The sequence below is a fragment of the Natator depressus genome, chromosome 9 (assembly GCF_965152275.1).
Source record: "Natator depressus isolate rNatDep1 chromosome 9, rNatDep2.hap1, whole genome shotgun sequence".
In the NCBI taxonomy this organism is placed as follows: domain Eukaryota; kingdom Metazoa; phylum Chordata; order Testudines; family Cheloniidae; genus Natator; species Natator depressus.
In genome coordinates, this window is record NC_134242.1 from 34,104,491 (window position 1) to 34,124,553 (window position 20,063).

Here is a 20,063-nt window from a genome sequence, read left to right on the forward strand (position 1 = left end):
TTTTAATGTGTGCAACAAATTTTATGTTTAAGTCTCTAAAAAGGTATTCATTTATGAGTTTCCAGATCTTCTCTGTGGACAGAGGATTCTGTTCATATGCGCAAGTCAGATTTACATTTTAGTTTAATAGAAAAAGGTGTATGTGCGTGCACACACACGTGTGTACACGTAGTACACTTGGTTGAATACTCAGTCCACATTAACTATGAATAAACCATTAGCAATTTGATAATTTTAAAAGCAAGCACAGACATAAGCAATGACTGGTGAAAATATATGTAAGGGCGGAACTAAAAAAACACAATGGCATATAAAAACAAAAAACTAAGTTTCCTACTCAATGGAACTTACTGTGTACAGCCTGGAGAGGGAAAGCTGAAGTAAATTCACCAAAACTGCAGCTAGATGAAAGCGTTCTGAACGCTGGATAGCCAGAAATTGTGTGAAAGGGATTAAAGTTAACAAAAGGGAGAAAAAAATTAAAAAGAAAGTTTAAATGACACCACATTCAAAAGGAAAAAAGGAAAAGTAGTCAGCCAAAGATTAGACAAACAGCAACTGTCAGCCCAAGCAAAAGTTTTAAAGTATGATCAAATTAACAAGAAAAGCAAAATAAGAATTTAGCAATAGACCTTACACATGAAATCTTCTGATAACTGAGTGGCTAACACGCATCTGTGTGGTAAATATATTCAATACTTGTATTACTCTGGTCTGCATTATCTATCTTTACTGAAATCTTCTCTTGGAAGATGGAAATCACAGATGTAATCTCCTTTAGATAAATGTGGCCTGACATTCAGAAGTACCAATATAGTTACATTCAGTAAGCTTACAAATATTTCATGTGTAGGGCTAATTATAAGCGACATCATCATAAATTAGGAGACTTCCCAAAAGTGCCAGAAAAAAGTAAAACAAAAAGAAAACAAAATAATTCATACCAAATAACCAAACAGAAAAAGGCATTCATTTCAGGTTTCCCCAGAGCTTCAGATTATGATTGTGTTAAAGCAGGCAGATGCAGGAAGTAAACTGAAGTACTTTCTCACTTGTATGTCTGGATTATTTTGTAAAAATTAATCAGAAGTGCTAGTAGTCTACCTGTATTTTGGGGCTGAAAAGGAGACTGACTTGCTGTGGGGAAACCTCCAAAATTACTCGAACCACTAGACTGTCCAAATGCATCAAAGTTTGCAAAACCTGCATTTGCAGAGTTCTGTGCTGTAAATTGTAAAGGAACAAAACATGTTAATGGACATGGAAAACAAAAACACACGTATTAACTGAAGTAAGTTATGGTTATGTTGGTCTGAGTATGATGTCCTACCTCGAGCATGATTTTTTTCTTTTTTATAAATGAAGCATCACATTCTTATCTAAAGTATAATACACATCCTATGGATTAATCTTCAAAATTTATTTTAAGCCTTTCATGTTTTCCTTCATAGGTTTGTATCAATAAATTTCCCACTCATTTTTCCATAGTTCATTTCTGTTAAAGCATGAGTGATATGCCATTACCCACAGTAACTGCATGACCTCAAGAAAAGGTAAATCTGCACTGCAATCAAAAGCGTAATTGCAGCGAACGGTGACATACCTAGGCTAGCTTTAATCTAACTAGCATGGCTAGCAATGAAGCTGCAGCAGCACAGACTTCAGCATGGGCTAGGAATACTTGTAAGCTTTGAGATGAAGCCAATACTATGCTGCTGCACTGCTATTTTTTAGCTACACTAGAAAAGCTAGATTACAGCTAGCATGGGCATGCCTACTCAAACAGCAATTATGCTTTCGATTGCAGCGTAGACATACACAGTGTCAGATTCATCTTAAACCAACAGTACTAGCACAGAAAGCCCTGAAAACAGAACACCAAATTTGTAACTGTTAAAAGAGTCAAACAAACAAGATTTTATCTTTCCAAACACTGTTTTCCAGTGAAATGCCAATCCGTCTGGTAGGCTATTTGACTCCCACGAGTCTGGTTTGGAAATGTGAAATATGTTCTACTTCTAGGATGTATTTTTACACCATTTCAAAATGTCAAGCATTTATATATGAAGTACAACATTGTTAGAGGGAATTTAATTTGTCACTACTGAGTTTGTTTTGGATACATACTATTTAGAAGTCATTCAACCTGTCAAAGCATTCAAAGCACTATGTAATTAAAATGCAATTAAAAAAAATCACATAACAGAACACGAAGCCAAACCAAGCAGTGAAATACTAAAGATGCCTTCTTTTGCAAAACAGCATTTATATTGATTTGGCCTTTTTAGGGGTTTTTTTGCCCCTAGATCCAGATATTAAGAATACTGGACAATTAACAAAAATTGCATGTCCATCAACATTAGGTGTGAAAAGTGAACCTGCAAAGGAAGGGAATTTAGAATTGACACCCATTGTGCCCTCAACCCTTCCCTTTGTGTCATGACATTGTAGGTAACTGAGGTAAGCTGTTGGTTGAGGGAGTCAGGGGCTCAATTCCCAATGAAAATCAATATAAATTCAGTGTTCAACTCATTGGCCCCTTTGAAAATTCTAGCCATTATTTACGTGCTACACTATGCAAGCAATAATGACTAGAGGGGAATCCCTACACATGAATCTCTAATTTAAAGTGACTTACTTTTTTTTTAGGTTGATCTAAAACCCCTCAATATGATGTGATTTTCCATTGGCATAACAGAATTGGGAATGGGTTCTTTGGAGGTTCTGTGGTATTATCAGGTCAGTGCTTTCAATGTGCCTGAAGCAACTTTTTACAACTAAGTTATAAATCCCAGGAAACAATAAGCTATAATAGAAATGCTGATGCCTAAAGTATAGTTGTTGTGACAATTCTGGCTATGAAAATAAAGAGTTATCTTACAAAATATAAGAATTCTATAATAAACATTTACACTGCATATTTAAAAAGGGAAGAGAAGTTGTATGTAAATAGAAAAACTGCCATTTTCAAACACTCATGACATTTTTTGCAGCATGGACTTCCGAAGAGAATGTCTGTCACCCCTCCTGATAAGGATCTTGTGACACATTCCCACATCCTCCTTGGGGGAAAGATGGTAACTAACTTGTTTAGTAACTGTTTTTCTTTGAGATGCGCTGTTCATGTCCATTCCACTCTTGGTGCCCGTGCACCCAGTGATGGCCGTTGGAAACCTTTTCCCTCCACAGTATCCGTTGAGTGGCTTGAGCACCCGTTGCTGCCACGCACCACTGCATGAAGGTATAAAAGGGAAGAACCACTGCTAGCCCCACTCTGTTCCTTCTGGCTGGAACTCCAATGTAGTGGGACAGAAGGGCGGATCATGGAATGGACATGTACAACGCATCTCTAACAACAACAGTTACAGAAAAAGGTTAGCAACAGTTTTTTCTTCTTTGAATTATTGCACGTGTGCATTCCACTCGTTTTTGTGGCTTGAGAGTCACCAAGAGGTGGAATTGGAATCTATTTAAATAGAGATTGGAGAATTCCTCATCCAACTTTAGCCGTATCTCTGGAGTTTTGAGCAACAGCATAATGGGAGGCAAATGTGTGGACTGAGGAGGAAGTTGCCACTCTACAAACATCTACAACCAGAACCTGTGGCAGAAACACCATCAAAGCACACTGATCTTGTCAAATGAGCTGTGACTGATCGGTGGGGTGACATTATCCAGGACATAGCACGTGCACATATAAGAGTTGATCCAAGAAAAGATTCTTTGCACAGAGACGGATTGTCCCTTTATTCTGTCTGACACTACAAATAGTTGGTAGGACTTATGGAAGTGCCTGGTCCTGCACAAATAGAATACCAGAGCTCTTCTGATGTCCAAGGTATGTAAAACGCTCCTCCCTCCCTGTTCGAATGTGGCTTCGGGAAGAACGCAGGCAAACAAATGGACTGGTTGATATGGAAAAAAACACCACATTTGGAATGAACCTGGGATGAGAATGCAAATTAACCATGTCCGTAAAGAATATTATATAGGAAGGCCCCGACATTAAGTCACATACTTCTCCTACCCTTTTGGCAGAAGTGATGGCCACTGAATATATCATCTTCACTGGCAGAGGCAGCAGAGAGCAAGTAGCCAAAGGTTCAAATGCCAGACCCATAAGACTGGACAAACACCAAATTTCGGTCCCATGGAGAATTACCATCTTGTACCTGAGGACAGAACTTGTTAGGCCCTTCAAAAACCTTGTAGATATGTCATTAGAGAAAATAGTGATTATCTTTAGGGTGGAATGCTGAAATAGCTGCCAGATGTACTTTGATTGAACTAACAGCCAAACCTTGGTGTTTTCAGTGCAATAATTAGTCCAGAATATGTTGAACCAAAGAACAGGTCAGCAATACCCCACCACTGGCAAGAACAAATGGAAAAATGCCTTCATTTAAGAGAGATAAGTAGCTCTTGTAGAAAACTTTCTACTATTTAGAAGGACCTCCTGAACCTCTTTCAAGCAAGATCACTTTCTAATATTAACACCGGAGCATCCATGCAGTTGGAGTAGGCGCCCATGACCTTGAGAGATTAGGTCTCAGTTTAATGGAAGTGAGATTGGCGGTTTCACTGACACTGCCAAGAGAGTGGAGAACCAGTGTTCATGGGCTCAAGCTGGAGCCACACGTATGACTCTGGCTTGGTCACATCTTATCTTTAGTAATACCCTCTGAATGAGTGGGATTGGGGGAAAAGTGTAAAATGGGCTGCCTGACCACGGCAGCAAAAACAGCGACTGTCAGGGAACCTGGGCTGCAATCTAGCAGGGAGCTGAACTGCTGACACTTTTCCTTGTCACAAACAGGTCTACTTGGGGAAACCCCACCAATGGAAGATGTATCTGGACCAAGACTATTCAGTGACTCATAAGCAATCTGATCAGGTGGTCTGTTGGATCATTTTGGACCCGCAAAAATAAGAAGCTTTAGATCTATCAAGCTAGCAATGGAGAGCTGCCTCTTGATAGAGTGGAAAAAGTTGGCTCCTCCCTGCTTGAGACAGAACATTACTGCTGTGTTGTATGTAAGGACTAACAGACTCTTTTCCTTGATGTGCAAGAAACATCAGGCACTACGGTCCGATAGTTTTACACATCAATGGCAGGGCTGAAAGCTAAGTGTTCCGAGGACCAGAAATCCTGAGTCTGCAGAGAACCCAAATGGATTCCCCATCCCAGGCAGACACATCCATCACTAACATGAGCATCAGCTTCAGGCAGGCAAATGGAACACCTACACATACATTGGCTGAACCTGTCCATCAATCAAAGGAGGCAAGAACATAAGTCATTCTCATCACCAAGTCTATCTAATGGAGGCGCAGCGAGTAGATGGATGCCAACCTACTCTGAGGAATTCTGGAGTTCAGGCCGGCATATTGAACTACATACAGGCAGGAGGCCATATGCCCCAGGAGTCTCAAACAGTTTCGTGCTGTTGTGACTGGGTAATGTTTTCTACCTATAATAATTGATTGAATTGCCTGGAACAAAGTCCAGCACAATCCCTATAAATGCTACTCTCTGGACCAGGGAGACAGGAGACTTCTCTGCATTGACTAGCAGTCTCACAGCATTGAACACTGACTGGATCAGGCATAAACTGCGCTGTACCTACAGTTGACACAGACCCTTGACAAGCCTGTCATCCAGATTTACCCCTACCCTCAACTCCCGATCTTCTAATGAATGCAGCTACTACTGACATAACTTTTGTAAAGATCCTGAGAGCGGCTAATAGGCCAAATGGTAGTACAGTGAACTGATAATTGTGACACTGGTAACCGAGGTGCTAACTCTTACCAAATCTGCACACTGACTCCTACACTGAAAAATTCATAGCTGGAAACCAGACCAGCTCACGTGTGTTAGTACTACTCAAGATAGGTGCTAGACTTGTAAGACTGTGTTTAGACTCTACAAAATGTTGGTACGTTGCTGCATATATTAATCTTACTTGTAATGTCTGTATCCCATACTCTCAGGAAAGTTTTGCTTTATAATTGTAAAAATGCCTGTTCTGAACTTGTGAACCTAGGCAGGAAAAGGACTATCAAGTCTAACTGTGCCACTGTAGGACAAAAACTTAGTTGATTTCTTCATGGGTGGAAGTTTACTATAGGATTAGCTACCAGCGTGCTCTTTATTGAGATGTCCGGTACAAACTGATCTGGGGTAAGTGACTGGTCTATTGGGACTGGTAGCAACCTGAGTATTTTGTGATTTTTGGTGTAAGTAATTATTTTTCACTAAGTGCAGCTTGTCTGGGTGGCAAGATAGACTGGAATGCCCGAGGGGACAGTCTGTGACTCCATGGTAAGACTAGTACAGTGATCCAGGAGTTCACATGTGTTACTGGGTAGCTGAAATCTAATTACAGAACCACCACTTTGGGGCATCTGCCCTGCTTTTTGATAGTTTGACCTGAGGCTGGCACTCGTGGACATGAACCACTCCAGACAGTGTGACAATAATAATTTTGATTTACCAGAAATCTGAGATAATCAAGCTCACAGGAAGTGACTGCCACAAGGAAGTACGCAACCTGTAAGACGAGGGCAGCATACCAGTCCCTAGGATCCAGGGAAGGGATAACTGAAGCTATCTTTTTTAAGAATGTATTGAGTTGATGCAGGTCTACAATTGGCCTTAAACCTGGCCCCTTCACCTTTGGGATTGGAAAACCGTGGAACTAAAACCCCTTCCCTTTCAGAGGATGTGGAATCTTTTATATTGCCCCCAACCAAGAGAGACTGTATCCTCCTGGAAGGGGAGCTCCTCTTGAGAGTGGTCCCTGAAGAGGCATGAGAAAGAAGGATAGCAGGAAGGGGTAGAAACTAACGGTTGAGTATATCCCACCTCCACAGTGCTTTAGACACACTGGTCCAAAGCAATTCAGGACCAAGAACTGAGGAAGAGGGACAGATGGTTGGCAAAGGGAGGAGGAATTTGGGTCTGGAGAAATGACTGGCACTTTCCATCCCCTTCGAGATACCTGGAACTGGAGCCAAAGCAGCAGGAGGAGGAAGCCTGTACCTATAATCCCATGACTTCTTTTTTGACAGATACTATCGAAGAGCTGGAACAGAAAAATGGTGCATCTGCTGAGGTTGATAGTACTTTCTGACTGGGGCAGGTGAATACAAATCTAAGGAGCGTAATGTGGCTTGAATACTTAAGTCCATGAAGCTTGCTATCTGTCTTGTCTGAGAACAGAGAAGGACCCTCAAATGGCAAGTCCTGAATAGTATTCAGGTCTTCAATGTGTGCTTTGCCCAGGCACTTCAGACAACTATTGTGTGGGTCGCTCACTGACAGGCCTTGAGCAAGAAGTACACGGCTTGAAGCCTGGAGACCAGGGCATGCCTCAGTAGCAGCATCAGAACCCTGAAACAGGGAACAAACCACCATAATTTTAAAAAATTAACTTTTTAACACCGTTAAAAAACATGCCAATCAGCATGTAAATTTTCAGATTAAAAAAACTAACTATAGTAAATACACTAACTACTAAACTAAGCTCAGGGAAAAAAAGTTTCCGACTGCCAGGCCTTGGGTGCACAGACACCAGGAGTGGAATGGATAAGTGCAATCACTTGAAGAAAAAAACTGTACTACTCTTGTGAACTTTCACATTTTCAGTTAAGTAAATTTGTACTCAAATTGTTTTCCTTCCCCAATTCACATCTACAATATGTTAAACTAGTTTCCTTTGCCCCACTCTTCTCCATAATCCCTCTGCCCAAGTTCCCATGTACTACTTGGCACATTAGGACCTCCACAAGATGGAGCATATCAGAAGCTACATTTTTGTGCAGTTACCAGGCATTACAACAGTACAGCAACACGCACTCAAACCTCCCACAGAGTGCTCTCACTGTCTCCACAGTCTACCCAACCAATGCAGAAGTACCTTATTACAACAGTTTTTTCCTGCTGGCTACTAAATTCACCCATTCCCTTGTGGCTGCAACAGTTTATAACAGAGGCTGTTAATCTTGCTGCCCCTCAGCAGTGGTTTCTATAAGGGGCCAGACTATATATTCCAAATGAAAAAAATATTCAATCTCCTGTAGGAGTAGCTGTAAAGGAGGCAGAACCACTACCACATCAACAAAATAGGCATCATGGACCAGCATCAGTACGCTGCCAAAGCAAGAACTGCTGACCTATATATATCAAAGCCCTCTATCTTCTACTACAACAATCTTTGTAGCCAATCACCTGCCCATGTATCTTTTACTATCAGATGTTCACGTACATCTTAATTTTGTGTGCAATGATTCCCAATTATATTCTATAGACCTTTTAAGAGTTTGCTATTGTACACGTACGTGAGTTCAACAACTCCTTCCTTTGAACCACAAAGACAAATCTGTAACTTCAGAACCAGCTTCACAGGGTGTTACCGCAACCAAAGTGTAGAAGCCAAGTTCATGAGGGGAGAAAAAGGCACTAGAATGTTGATAGGCATAGAACAGAAGGGCTTCAGCCACGTGACTTATGAGCTGGATCACTGAAAACAGTTTACTGCATATGAAATGTCCTTATTAAGGTATGGTGCTTGCCAGCCTGGTGAGCAGGCACTTTGCATTGTACAGAAACTGGCTTAGTGATCTAAAATTTGCCACCAGATGTTCATAATTTAATGTGTTTATAAGAGGTAAAAAGTACCAGCCCTAACAAACTCCGAGGTTCTAAATTCTGTGGGACTGTTTTCCTCAATTCACTATCTCAAGAAAGTGAGAGCACTTTACTACAGAAAAGGACACCAGTGATATGTACTCAGGTATTCATCCCATTCACAACTTAAAGCAATAATTTCAATCTAAAAACTAGCTGACTTCATTAAAAATTTTAGTCTTTCCTCTTGAAAGATATATCTTCCTTTGTATCTGTTCAAACCTATATAAAAGTAGTAAGATAGTCCTGAACAGAGGCAATGGACCATGGTTTATGCTGTATTAGATTGATCAAGCATAAAATGAAAAAACAGTTCGCCTAAAAAGAGGCTTACAGTTCTTGAGGTCTATTAAAAAAAAAAAGAATTCAAGTACATTGTAATCGGATACAAATGTGGTTTGATTAGGCTGGATCTTTACAGGAAAGACTTCTTAAGTATCCAGACGCCCTTGGAGTGAAACTTTGTTTTATGTAATACTGGCCAATCAGCATGTAAATCTGCAGATTAAAATTTGAAAAAATCGGTCAACAAACATCATTCCAATTTAAATACATTCCAAGAAACTGATTTACATGAAAGCCTTTGTTTTACGCATGCTTTATAAAATAAGCTAGAACTCTTCATGTTTAATTCTACTGATTTTAAATTGGTCATTCACATTATCTTTAAAATAGAATGCCTGAAAAAAAGTTTTTAAAAAAATATTTATAAATGTTTTTATTTAAACTGGTGACGAATACCTTATTCAACTCACCAGAAGTGTGCACCCATGATTTTTCAACTTTGTAATTTCACGCCAACTATGATGACAACACTTCAGATGAACACAAGATTTTTCATGAGCAGCATTTCTCCTCAGTATTAGCAATTTTAGTAGATCCCAGAGATACCAACCAAGATAGGGGCTCCACTGCCTTAGGTACTAAACATTTTAGTAAACAGTACCTAGCCTGAAGAGTTCATAATCTAAGTAGACAAGGACAAAGGGTAGGTACTTGCTCATGGTCACACAGAAGGTTAGTGGCAACACACTACTCAATATCTATAGGCTGCTGACGTATAACTATTAGTGTTCTTCAGAATCAACTTAGTGGTCATTATTCTTTAGGATAAAGTTATATGGATTGAGGTTTATTTCTCCCCCTCTGTAATATTCAGGAATGTTTACAGACAGCCATTCTAAATATTTAAAAGTCTGTCCCACCACACCTACCCCTGGTTTTTGCTCAAAAACTGTTTCCTTTTGCTGCTGCCCCCACACTAGTGAGTCCCAGCCACATGGACTTCCTCCACTACAAGTTTGTTCTCTCTTCCTTCAGTTCTGTCATACTCAGTGAGGCAGCATTGCTTCTTCCCCCTCATTGACACCCACACCAGTTGTCTGTTCACTATTTTTCACTCCCTTCCATAAAGTATCTTGCCAACTTTTTCAGAGAGAAGAAACATCATCTTGCATAGCCTCTGCCCACTCCCACTACTTTACTCACCTCCTCCTCTCTTGCCACCAACACTGATGCTTCCTGACTTCTAGCCAAACATTTGCTTTATAAACAAGCAACTCAAGGGAAAAAAAAATTAAAGCAGAGTGACAAAAAAGTGACCAAACGTAATTTGTGTCAGGTACACATCAATATTTATGTGATCCATGTCAAACAGTACTACTACGCTATATTTTATAGCTATTCTCTTCTGTTTCCCATACTGTTTATTGCAAAGGAAATGCACAGTGTAAGTTTTAAAACTTTAGAATAATACTTGCTTTATTAAACTTGATTTCCAGCTTGCCAGAAGCTAAATCTTAACAAATGATATAACAATGTTCAAGGCACAGAATATTAATTCTCCTTTTACTAATTCAGAAGATCATTCCTATTTACGAGCCATAAAGAATGAAAACTCCTCAGGTTTCTATACATTTAATTAGAAGGGAGTGTCTACACAGAACTCTTACCTGTATGACTGTTGAAATGTGCAAAGTTAGCAAAATTTGCTGTAGCAGTTGACTGAGGAGCAGGAGCAGCAAAGATATCTGAGCCAAGGTCACTGAGGAGGTCAAATTGTTTCTTTTCCTGCTGCTGTTGTCCTTGAGACCTAACGATAACAGGGGACTACAAACAACATTTTAATTAGCTAAACAAACAGGAAAGCCAATATTTAACCACGCTTCACAAACAGCTAAAGGCTACAGACCGAATAAGCTACTTCTGGTACTAGTTTTGAACAGTTTTTTGCCACGGAGCATGGTTAGCAAGCCATATCAAGTTTCTTAACTTTAGAATTCAGACCACAATTATGTGAAACAAACAAGCAATGAACCCGTTAAAATTTGGTAATTTTATCTAGAGCTTCTAGTTTAAAATCTGGTACACAGAAGAATCTTTCCTCCTCCTCCTCCTCCCCTCCCTAAGGTGTGCAAGAGCATATTCCCCCCCCAACCCCCATGGGCTTAGTGTGAGTCTTCAGGTAGCCCTACTGAAGTGCACCTTAGGAGTTACACAGCAGACTTCCAGAGACTAAGATGCATGTAAAACAGGAAAATTAGAGGTATCTAAACAAATGGCTCCATATTATGGAACCTGTATGTGGTATTTGCAATTATTTTTGAAGCCCAGCAGAGCTTCAGAGCCATGTAGACTGAAGCTCCTTCTTCTCACTGAATCCCCATTCTTTTTCTTCCAGAAAAAAAAAAAAAAAAAGTTAAGTTTCTTGCAGAATTCCTCAACAGAAAATTACAGCTGCATGCTAAAAAACTCAAGAGTCAGGAAATTCTAAACAAACGTTTAACCTTAGCTTTACCCTCTTGTGCGTTTGCATTATACAGACTACTTACATCATACATTATTTTTCAAATATGCATTTTTTCCCTCCAACCTATCATGTACCGTTATGGATGAGCTAGACAGAGAGCCGAAAGTCATTTTACAAGAATGCAACAAGACAATTGCATAATATACAGCACAGTATTCATGACCATATATAGAGAAAAACACGTTAATTAAGTTGCTTCACTGACCCCTGAACTGCTTATAAGGAAGGGAGGTTGAAGTTATAGTACACTGGACTGACCAAAATACTTCCCTGTGGTATGAGGAAGACCATTTATATAAAATCTAGTTTATAGTTAACTTAATTTTGTCACAATGGCCCAAATTTGGGGGGAAGGGGAGGCTGGGGTGAAGAGATAAAGCAAATCTCAAGATGTTGAAAAAACATGGTTTTACTTCTAAAAGCAGTAACCCTGACAGGTTAAGAAAAAAGTCCTGTCCATGCCTCTCTTTAATAAAAAGATGGCAGTTGTAACAGAGGGCTTCATAGTAGGCAGTGGTGTGTTTTTAAAATTCCAACAAGGATGCAAGGGAGGAGGATGACTCAACCCACCAACAGAAAAAGCTGTTTTATCCGACATGTTGGGGGAATAGGGTGTGCCAGTAAGTGAAAAATGCCAGTTAATGACAGGAGGGAGTTTGGGTGCGGGAGGGGACTTGGGGCAGCAGGTTGGGGAGCAGGTGCGAGTGCCAGATCCGTGGACCGCTCACCTCGGGCGGCTCCCCGCAACTGTCCTGGCTGCTCCTAGGCAGATGTGCAGCAGGCAGCTCTGCATGCTGCCCCCTGCCCTGCCCCAAGCGCTGGCTCCACAGCTCTCATTGGCTGGGAACGTGGCCAATGGAAGCTGCAGGGGCAACGCCTGCGGGCAGAGGCAGTGCACAGAGCCACACCTCCACCTAAGAGCAGCCAGGACAGGTCACCATTTGCAGGGAGCCACCTGAGGTGAGCAGCCCCCAGATCCAGCACCCTGAGCCCCCTCCTGCACCTCAAGCCCCTTCCTGCACACAAACTCCCTCCCAGAGCCCACGCCCCACACCCCAACCCCTTGCTGGCCCCGCGTCAACCGGACTGTAAACCGGAATTTCAATGAAGATCAGAAATGCTGTTTATAGAGCTTTCTGGTTGGTGAAGTGCCAGATAAAACAGCTTTTACTCTATGTTGTGGATACACAAGATGTTTAGCCAAAAACCTGTTACAAAACAAAACAAAAAAGTTTTAGTTTTATTAAATAGCATCAAAAATACCAGTCTGTCTATTAGTTATTATTACACAGGGCAGAGGCTATCATTTTTAGTTTGAAGCATTCAAAGTTAAGCCACTGAAGAACTCAGTTTCTGGATTTTACTGTCAGTCCCCTATTCACATTCCGTAAAAGCAACAGAGCATGAAAGCTATTAAGGACAGGACAGTTTTATTGTAATAGCAGTAACCCACTAATGCCACAATTTTCAGTATTTTGTAAAATCTTGTCCAATTCACAAAATGCCCATTCTCCTTTTAAATACCGTAACATAATCCCATACCACTGAACTCTTAGCCATTACTCACTCACTTGGCTAGGTGTGCCTTTATTTAAGTGCAGTGCTGGTGCAGATTCTCCCAAGAGAGATTTAAGCGGTTTCACCTCAGGTGTGCTGCTTGTACTACTAGCAGAGGACCCTGATATAGATGCATGGACTGATGCCACCACCTTAGCTTGTTCTGGAGGAACATACCTAAGTTGAATAAGAGTAAAATTATTTAATATTTAACACAAGTTTTGTTCCAACATCCATTATAATGGTAGCACGGGGATCAAAAGTTATTGCTCTGAGGTCTCAGATTTGCTATTTTAAGATCTGGACCAATGTCAAATAGTATTACTGGTCTGATGGTCCAGTCACCATTTTAGTGTCCCATATCTCAATCACTGGGATTACAAAAGCTTGAGACTCCAGTTTTCCAATGTTTTATAACAGTAATTTTCAACCTGTGGTCTGCACAGACTGTGTCTAAGGGGTCCGCTAAAGGTGACTATGAAAATAAAGTTTCAGATCCCAGAAAAGGCATACTTTTGATCAATCGAAAGTAGGTGAATGCCCCCCACCTACAGGTCAAAACCCAGAAGTGCTGTTGTTACCACAGAAGCCCACAGTTTAGCGCCCTTTCTCACGCTTTGTCAAATACTGTGCCGAGCATGTGCAACATTTATAGTTGAGTTCTGCTCAGTCACTTTTCAGTCTAAGACTTCTATGGTAGGGGTCTGCGGACCACAGGTTGAATTTCCAAATGGTCTGCACCTCCATTTGAAATTTTTTAGGGGTCCACAAATGAAAAAAAGTTGGAAAAAATATTTTATGGCATGTTTAGCATATTAAAAATCACATCTACTTCATCTCAAAAGTGATGTTAATGGTCCCTAATCTCAACCAACTGCCAGGGTTGAACCATTGCTGTACACTCTATTAAAGTCTGACATCCCAACTTTTAAAGTGATGTGAGCTAGAATGGAAGGAGGTGAAGCAAGATGCTGACAACACTTCTTTAAAAGTCAGATTGAGTTACCAACAGTTATTAACTATTCACCTTACAGATCATCAATATTTTTACAAAACCCAAGTAAATATTTCTACCGTTACTGTAGTTCCATCCCAGTAAGGGACTGTTTAAGTCCTATACTGCTACTGTCACCATAAGCAATTACAGTTTCCTGGCTCGAGACGAATTATGATTGCCCCATTAAGCTGAACACACTTTTAAAGACAATTTTTTTTTTTTTTAAAGAACTTGTAAAGAAAATAGTCTGATAACTTCACTTAAATGAGCTGTAATAGCTCTTACACCCTATTCAGCAAACAACTGTCTACGTAATAAGTCCAGTATATTCTGACAAGGTTTGCCACATATATAAAAGGAAAAATAAAAACAAACAGCCCTCCAGACAAGCAAACATAGTAGAGCTGTTAGGGCAGAATAGAAGCTTTTGTGTTCTGCTCATACTCTATCTAAAAGCCACTCTAAGGGAAACAGCAGAAGCTGGGCTTGTGAACAGGCAGCAACTTCCCCACCTGTAGAGTGCAACAGTCTTGTGGATCCTCAGTGCTGCTAAAGCAGTTTGGACCCAAGTGCAGCCCTTTAGGAAAAATAACTGACACCCTGTACCCCACGTTCACCACTTACATGGTTACATATTTTGTACAAAGTATGCCTTGTGAGATATCATTTGTAAACTCATAATCTGATGATTATTATCCTGTAGAAATGTGTGTAACACAGCATGTGAAATTGTGAGATTTTGCTGTAGGATTGTTACTGGAATATGTCGCAATTCTGGATAACACCCATAAGCCCATTCCTCACAGACAGACACACTAGCACATCAGAAAAGTGCTAAAGAGCCATTACCTGCTGGGGGATTGTAAACAGGAAATTTACAACTCATCTGAAAAGACAGTTTGAAGCTCACGCACACCATGGAACTGGCTGCCCACATGACCCAGCAAGGATTTTTCCAGCACCCAAGGGTTGGGGTATAAGAAGGGGGGGAGGGGGGGGGTCGCACGGGGGGAATTAGCAATTAGCTTGCAATTTTATCTTTTTATTTCTTTTGTAACCAATTCTGATGTCTATGCCATACTATATTATAAAAAAAAAACTTAAAATCTACTTTTCTGCAGTTAATAAAAACTTATTTTGTTATTTTATCTAAGCCAGTGTGTTTGATTGAAGTGTTTGGGGAATCCTTTTGATCTCTACTCAGATCAAAAGGACTGGTGCATATATTTATTACCCACAGTTGGAATGACAGACTGATTATGAGCTTGTCCTGTCCAGTGGGGCTACTGAACAGTACAAGATGCACATTTCTGGGGGAAAAGGCTGGGCCTGAGGGATATGCGGGTGTTGTCTTATATGTGCTTCGTGGATAGCTGGGCATAGATTCATGCACTCAGCTGGGAGTGACTTTGCATGCTGGTGGTGAGAGTAAGCAGAGCCTGGAAGGGTTTGCTGTTCACTAACAAAATAGCGTAAAAGGCATCCTAAGCTGGAGAGCTAAGGGGACGCAGCAGTCCCTGGGGAATGTCACACTAACATATGTCGTGCATCTACTAACAAACGGCCATGTCTTCTTCATAAGATTTTAAATGAATATCTAGGTTTGGCAATGTTCAGACTATACAGATGTAATATTTAGTGCTTTACAATGCCCAGACCTATATCAGTACAACTTTGTTGCTGGGCAAAGTAGGTACACCAACCTCACCGACGGTGTAGACAGTGCTATGTCATCGGGAGAGCTTCTCCCATTGACATAGCTTCCGCCTCTCGTGGAGGTGGATTAACTACAACTATGCCAACAGGAGAAGCTCTCCTGTCGGCATAGTAGCATCATCACTAAAGTGCTGCAGCTGTGCTGCTGCAGTGCTGTACGTGAAGTCAAGTCAAAGTCTTCCATAAGCCTTCTTTAAAAATTGAGACGTCGTCAAGGTCTCTTTTCAGCCACAAAGTAACACTCATTAGTCACAATGAAAGACAGACGTCAGCCAGCAATTTACAGTAAACCCAAAAGGGACTTCTGGTTACAGGGAAGGAAAAAAAAATTAGTTTTTAATCAAAACTGAGTGTTAGCTTACCATCTTTTCTTTTCGTATTTTTCCTGTAGAAACTCCTTTACTTTCTGTGGATCCCTGAAGTCTGGAATTGCTGATGATCTATCATCAAATAATCCTAGCCAAATCTGTTTACACACCTTATTTTGAGGGAATAAGGTGGGAGGGAGAGGGAAAAGAGAGAAATCAATATTAAATAACTTTCAAGTTCAAATTTATATTTTCACTCTAAATTTACAACCATAGATAAAATGCATTATTAATTTTTGAATATCCATTCTTACCATTTATTTGCAAAGGACTTGTCTTACACTAATTGATATTTCAGCCAAGTGTGAGTGCACAGTGTACTGTTTAGGATTTCTGTTTGCCTTGCTGAGATAGATGGCCTTGCAACATCTAATCTCTTATTTAACAGGCACATACATACAAAAAGTACTTGATTTTGAAAGTACTCCTAATGGTGTAACACACACAACTGCCATTTTTGTCTTTAGAAATACTCCTCCCCAAAGTCTATATATTCAAACCACAGACAAGATTCTGTCCTGCTTCTCTGTTCAGCTTACAGTGACCTGTAAAGTTTGGAAGACGCTAGCGTACGAATTATATTAGCATGCATTAGTTTTTAAGAGTCCTTCTGAGCTTCTAAAATTTACCAGTACACAGTGCTTTGTACTCAGCTGAACACAACAAATTCCTGTCTAATATATGAGGAGCTTACAGAACAGCAAGGGGTTTCCTAGAAAATTAACATACTGTGTTTAAAAACACCTGACAGCCCCCGGACCTCCCACCCCTAACTGCCCCCCGCCGCCCCATCCAACCCCCTCCCTCCTTCCTGACTGCCCCCCCGGGACCACCCCTTCTCCCTGACCACCTCCAGACCCGTTGCCCCTTACTGCCCCCCACCACCCCATTCAATCCCTCCTCTCCTTCCTGACTGCCCATCCCCCAGGACATGTGCCCCATCCACCCAAACCCCCACTCCCTGTCCCCTGACCACCCCCTGCCACCCCTCCACTCCTTCCTGACTGCCCCCCCCAGGACTCCTGCCCCCATTCAACCCCCATTCCCACCCTCTGACCACCCACTGAACTCCCCTGTCCTCTATCCAACCCCTCCTGCTCCCTGCCCCCTTACTGCACTGCCTGGAGCACCGGTGGCCGGCAGCACGGCTACACCACAACAGGCAGCCGCGCCACGCAGCACAGAGCACCAGGGCAGGCCGGGATCTGCAACTCTGTTGCCCAGAGTATTGCACCACGTTGTGGCGTGGCTGCGGGGGAGGGGGGACAGCCTCCCAGGCCAGGAGCTCAGGGGCCGGACAGGACGGTCCCGTGGGCCAGATGTGGCCCACGGGCTGTAGTTTGCCCACTTCTGGTCTACATTGACACCACAGCACCCTACCTACACCAAAATAACTCCACCTCCGCAAGTGGTGTATAGCTTATTATATCAGTGTAGTCGTATTCTGTTAGTTAGTACAGCACTTACATCGACAGGAGCAAGGCTGTACACTGTGTACACTGACAAAGCTGCCTTATGGTGACCTGTATAGTGTAGACCAGGGCAGAGTTTCTCAAGTATTTTTTAACCTTCAAGAATTAAACTCGCCATAGATTTCTTGGAGGTAGACTTATTTATTTTTATTTTTCAAATACACCTAAACACAAAAGCAGTAACTTGACTGAAGTTTCCTTGATTTACTACCTCTTTCCATTTTTAAATTAAAAGCATGTTACAAGGGCTAGCTTTCACAGAGTCCCTGCCTTACTTCCAGGCATCACTCATAGGTTTTACCTCTCCACTACTCCCAGCAACACACAAAACATGAGCATTAAGCACAAGTGAAAAAAAACACACAGCTCCACTGCTATGCACCTAATCAATTTGTTTCCTTTTTGTAAGACAAATACGGGGATTGTTTGGGTTAAGCACTGCAGCTTTATTTCACTATTTCCAAACTTCAGGGATGCAAATTAAGTTTATCATCAAGGTTACATTCACAAAAAAGAAAGAAAACAACAGAGATGGCATGCACGTGATGACATTTTTATCAACTATTAATGAAAGCAAGCCCTTTGAAGAGTTGCCTTGCATAAGCTTTAACATAAAAAACTTAAAGGGCATAGACCATGTCTGCATTAAGTATAATCCTACGCTCTCAGATTTTTCTTATTCTAAAGTTATGCATGAGTCAAACTTAACTGAATTACATGGCAACATGCAATTTGAGTGTATCTGATATGCTGTAGAGTGGTGGTGATGACATTTAGTATTCGTATCATGGTAACACCCAGATGCTCCATTGAAGAACATGCTGTTGGGGCTGTTCGCTAACATGGACCCAGTCCTGAGAATTTCAGAATCTAAAAAAAGTTTACAGTCGAAGGTTTGAAGCAATCCACAGTACAATCATGAAACTTTTCCTGTAGTCTTTTTAGAATACCAATGATATAGACATATCTGGTACATTTTCAAAAACTGAAAAGTTATGTAATGTAAGAGCAGGCAAAGCACATAAGGGATTACATGGGGGGGGGGGGGGGGGAGGAAATGGTGCCACAAAGAAAATAGAAAAAAACTTTTAAAATGGCAGAGACTAGGAAATGCTGGTAAATCAGAAATCACAAAAACATTTAAAAGCAGATATAGTACTTATTTTTAGTGTTCTAGTTTGAAAGAGAAAATATCCAAATAATGAAAACACTGATTTGAAATTTTAACATACAATCTACTCAAACTATACACTAGCTGGACCGTATAAACTTTAGAATTGCTAAACATTTTAGTGACTAAACCTTTTATCTGCTGTCTCTCTGGTAAGTGGGCCATGAGATAATGCACCCAAAAACATACTTAGAAGTATCTGAAACCTATTAGGAGAAATTCTTAAGTTAAGTGAACAATCAGATACAATTGTGTATGCTGGGGGTTCTCAAACCTTCTTTGCTGGGACTCTCTTTGGAAGTATTTCAGGCTGTGATGTCCCCTTATCCCCACCCGCCACTGCCCATGCTATGCCACCCTTACTTCTGTGCTGCTGTGGCGGTGCAGCCTTCAGAGCTGGGCGCACAGCCCACAGCCACCACTCTCCAGCCACCCGGCTCTGATCGCAGCACAGAAATAAGTGTAGCAATACTGTGACCACCCTATAATAGGCTTGTAACCCCCTTTTGGGTCAAGATCCCCGGTTTGACAAATGCTGGTGTATGCTATTAAAGGGAACATGGGTCAGCAGAGATCACTTGCGCTGGGAATCAACCACACAAATTCCAGGCCTAAAATGGTACTTAAGTCTCACCAGGACCAGCCTTAACTGACTTGCAAACCTGAAAGACTACACTGTAGTTCAAGCTTTGACCTCACTGATAATTCCCAATAATTCACCAGGATAAATGAAAAAGTTTCCTTTAATTAGCCATTGTCCCTTCAGCTGTGATATTAAGTGTATCAAAAGGATAGAATCTCTAGCATTTTCTATTTTGAATATTAGGTCTGTTCCATAGTTGTGGTGTTATACGATTGTTCCCTACTGTACATATACTAAAGCTTTGAGCTGGATTTAGCATCCCATTACAGAGATTATTCCATAATTTAAATAGAAGTGGTAGTCTGACTCAATTAAAGCTCACAGTTCTAATTTCATCATATTTCTCAAACTCCCATGAAGAGACAATTCTTCATTCCTTGACCTTTATAGCCTTCTTACACATAGAAATAACCCATCTCATCATTTAGTCAAATTACACAAATGTATCTTTTAATCTACGTTCATAAAACCTATCCAACCCCCTAATTATTGCTGTAGCTCTCTAGAATCCTTCTAGGGGGGAAGAAGAGAGAGAGAAATGAAGTTTCCTTCTGAATGCATGGATGGTACAAAAATTTTCAAGTTTAATTTTATTTCATTTATTATAAAGTTTAATTTAGTTAAATTAACAGTAGTTT

General features: G+C 40.9%; 1 protein-coding gene across 15 annotated transcripts in view; it reads right to left on the reverse strand.

Annotated features, from left to right (window-relative positions):
• The window catches only part of AGFG1 (ArfGAP with FG repeats 1), a 68,417-nt gene that overhangs the window by 14,765 nt on the left and 33,589 nt on the right, over nucleotides 1-20,063 (reverse strand). For 8 of the 15 annotated variants that reach the window (XM_074963883.1, XM_074963887.1, XM_074963882.1 and 5 more), the window contains exons 3-7: nucleotides 16,134-16,249; nucleotides 13,073-13,235; nucleotides 10,645-10,801; nucleotides 1,105-1,224; nucleotides 352-423 (exon numbers count right to left, since the gene is read on the reverse strand). In XM_074963883.1, coding sequence (XP_074819984.1) covers nucleotides 352-423; nucleotides 1,105-1,224; nucleotides 10,645-10,801; nucleotides 13,073-13,235; nucleotides 16,134-16,249 — 628 coding nt within the window. The remainder of the gene's footprint in view (nucleotides 1-351; nucleotides 424-1,104; nucleotides 1,225-10,644; nucleotides 10,802-13,072; nucleotides 13,236-16,133; nucleotides 16,250-20,063) is intronic. The other 7 variants (XM_074963890.1, XM_074963888.1, XM_074963889.1 and 4 more) reach the window with 2 other exon arrangements.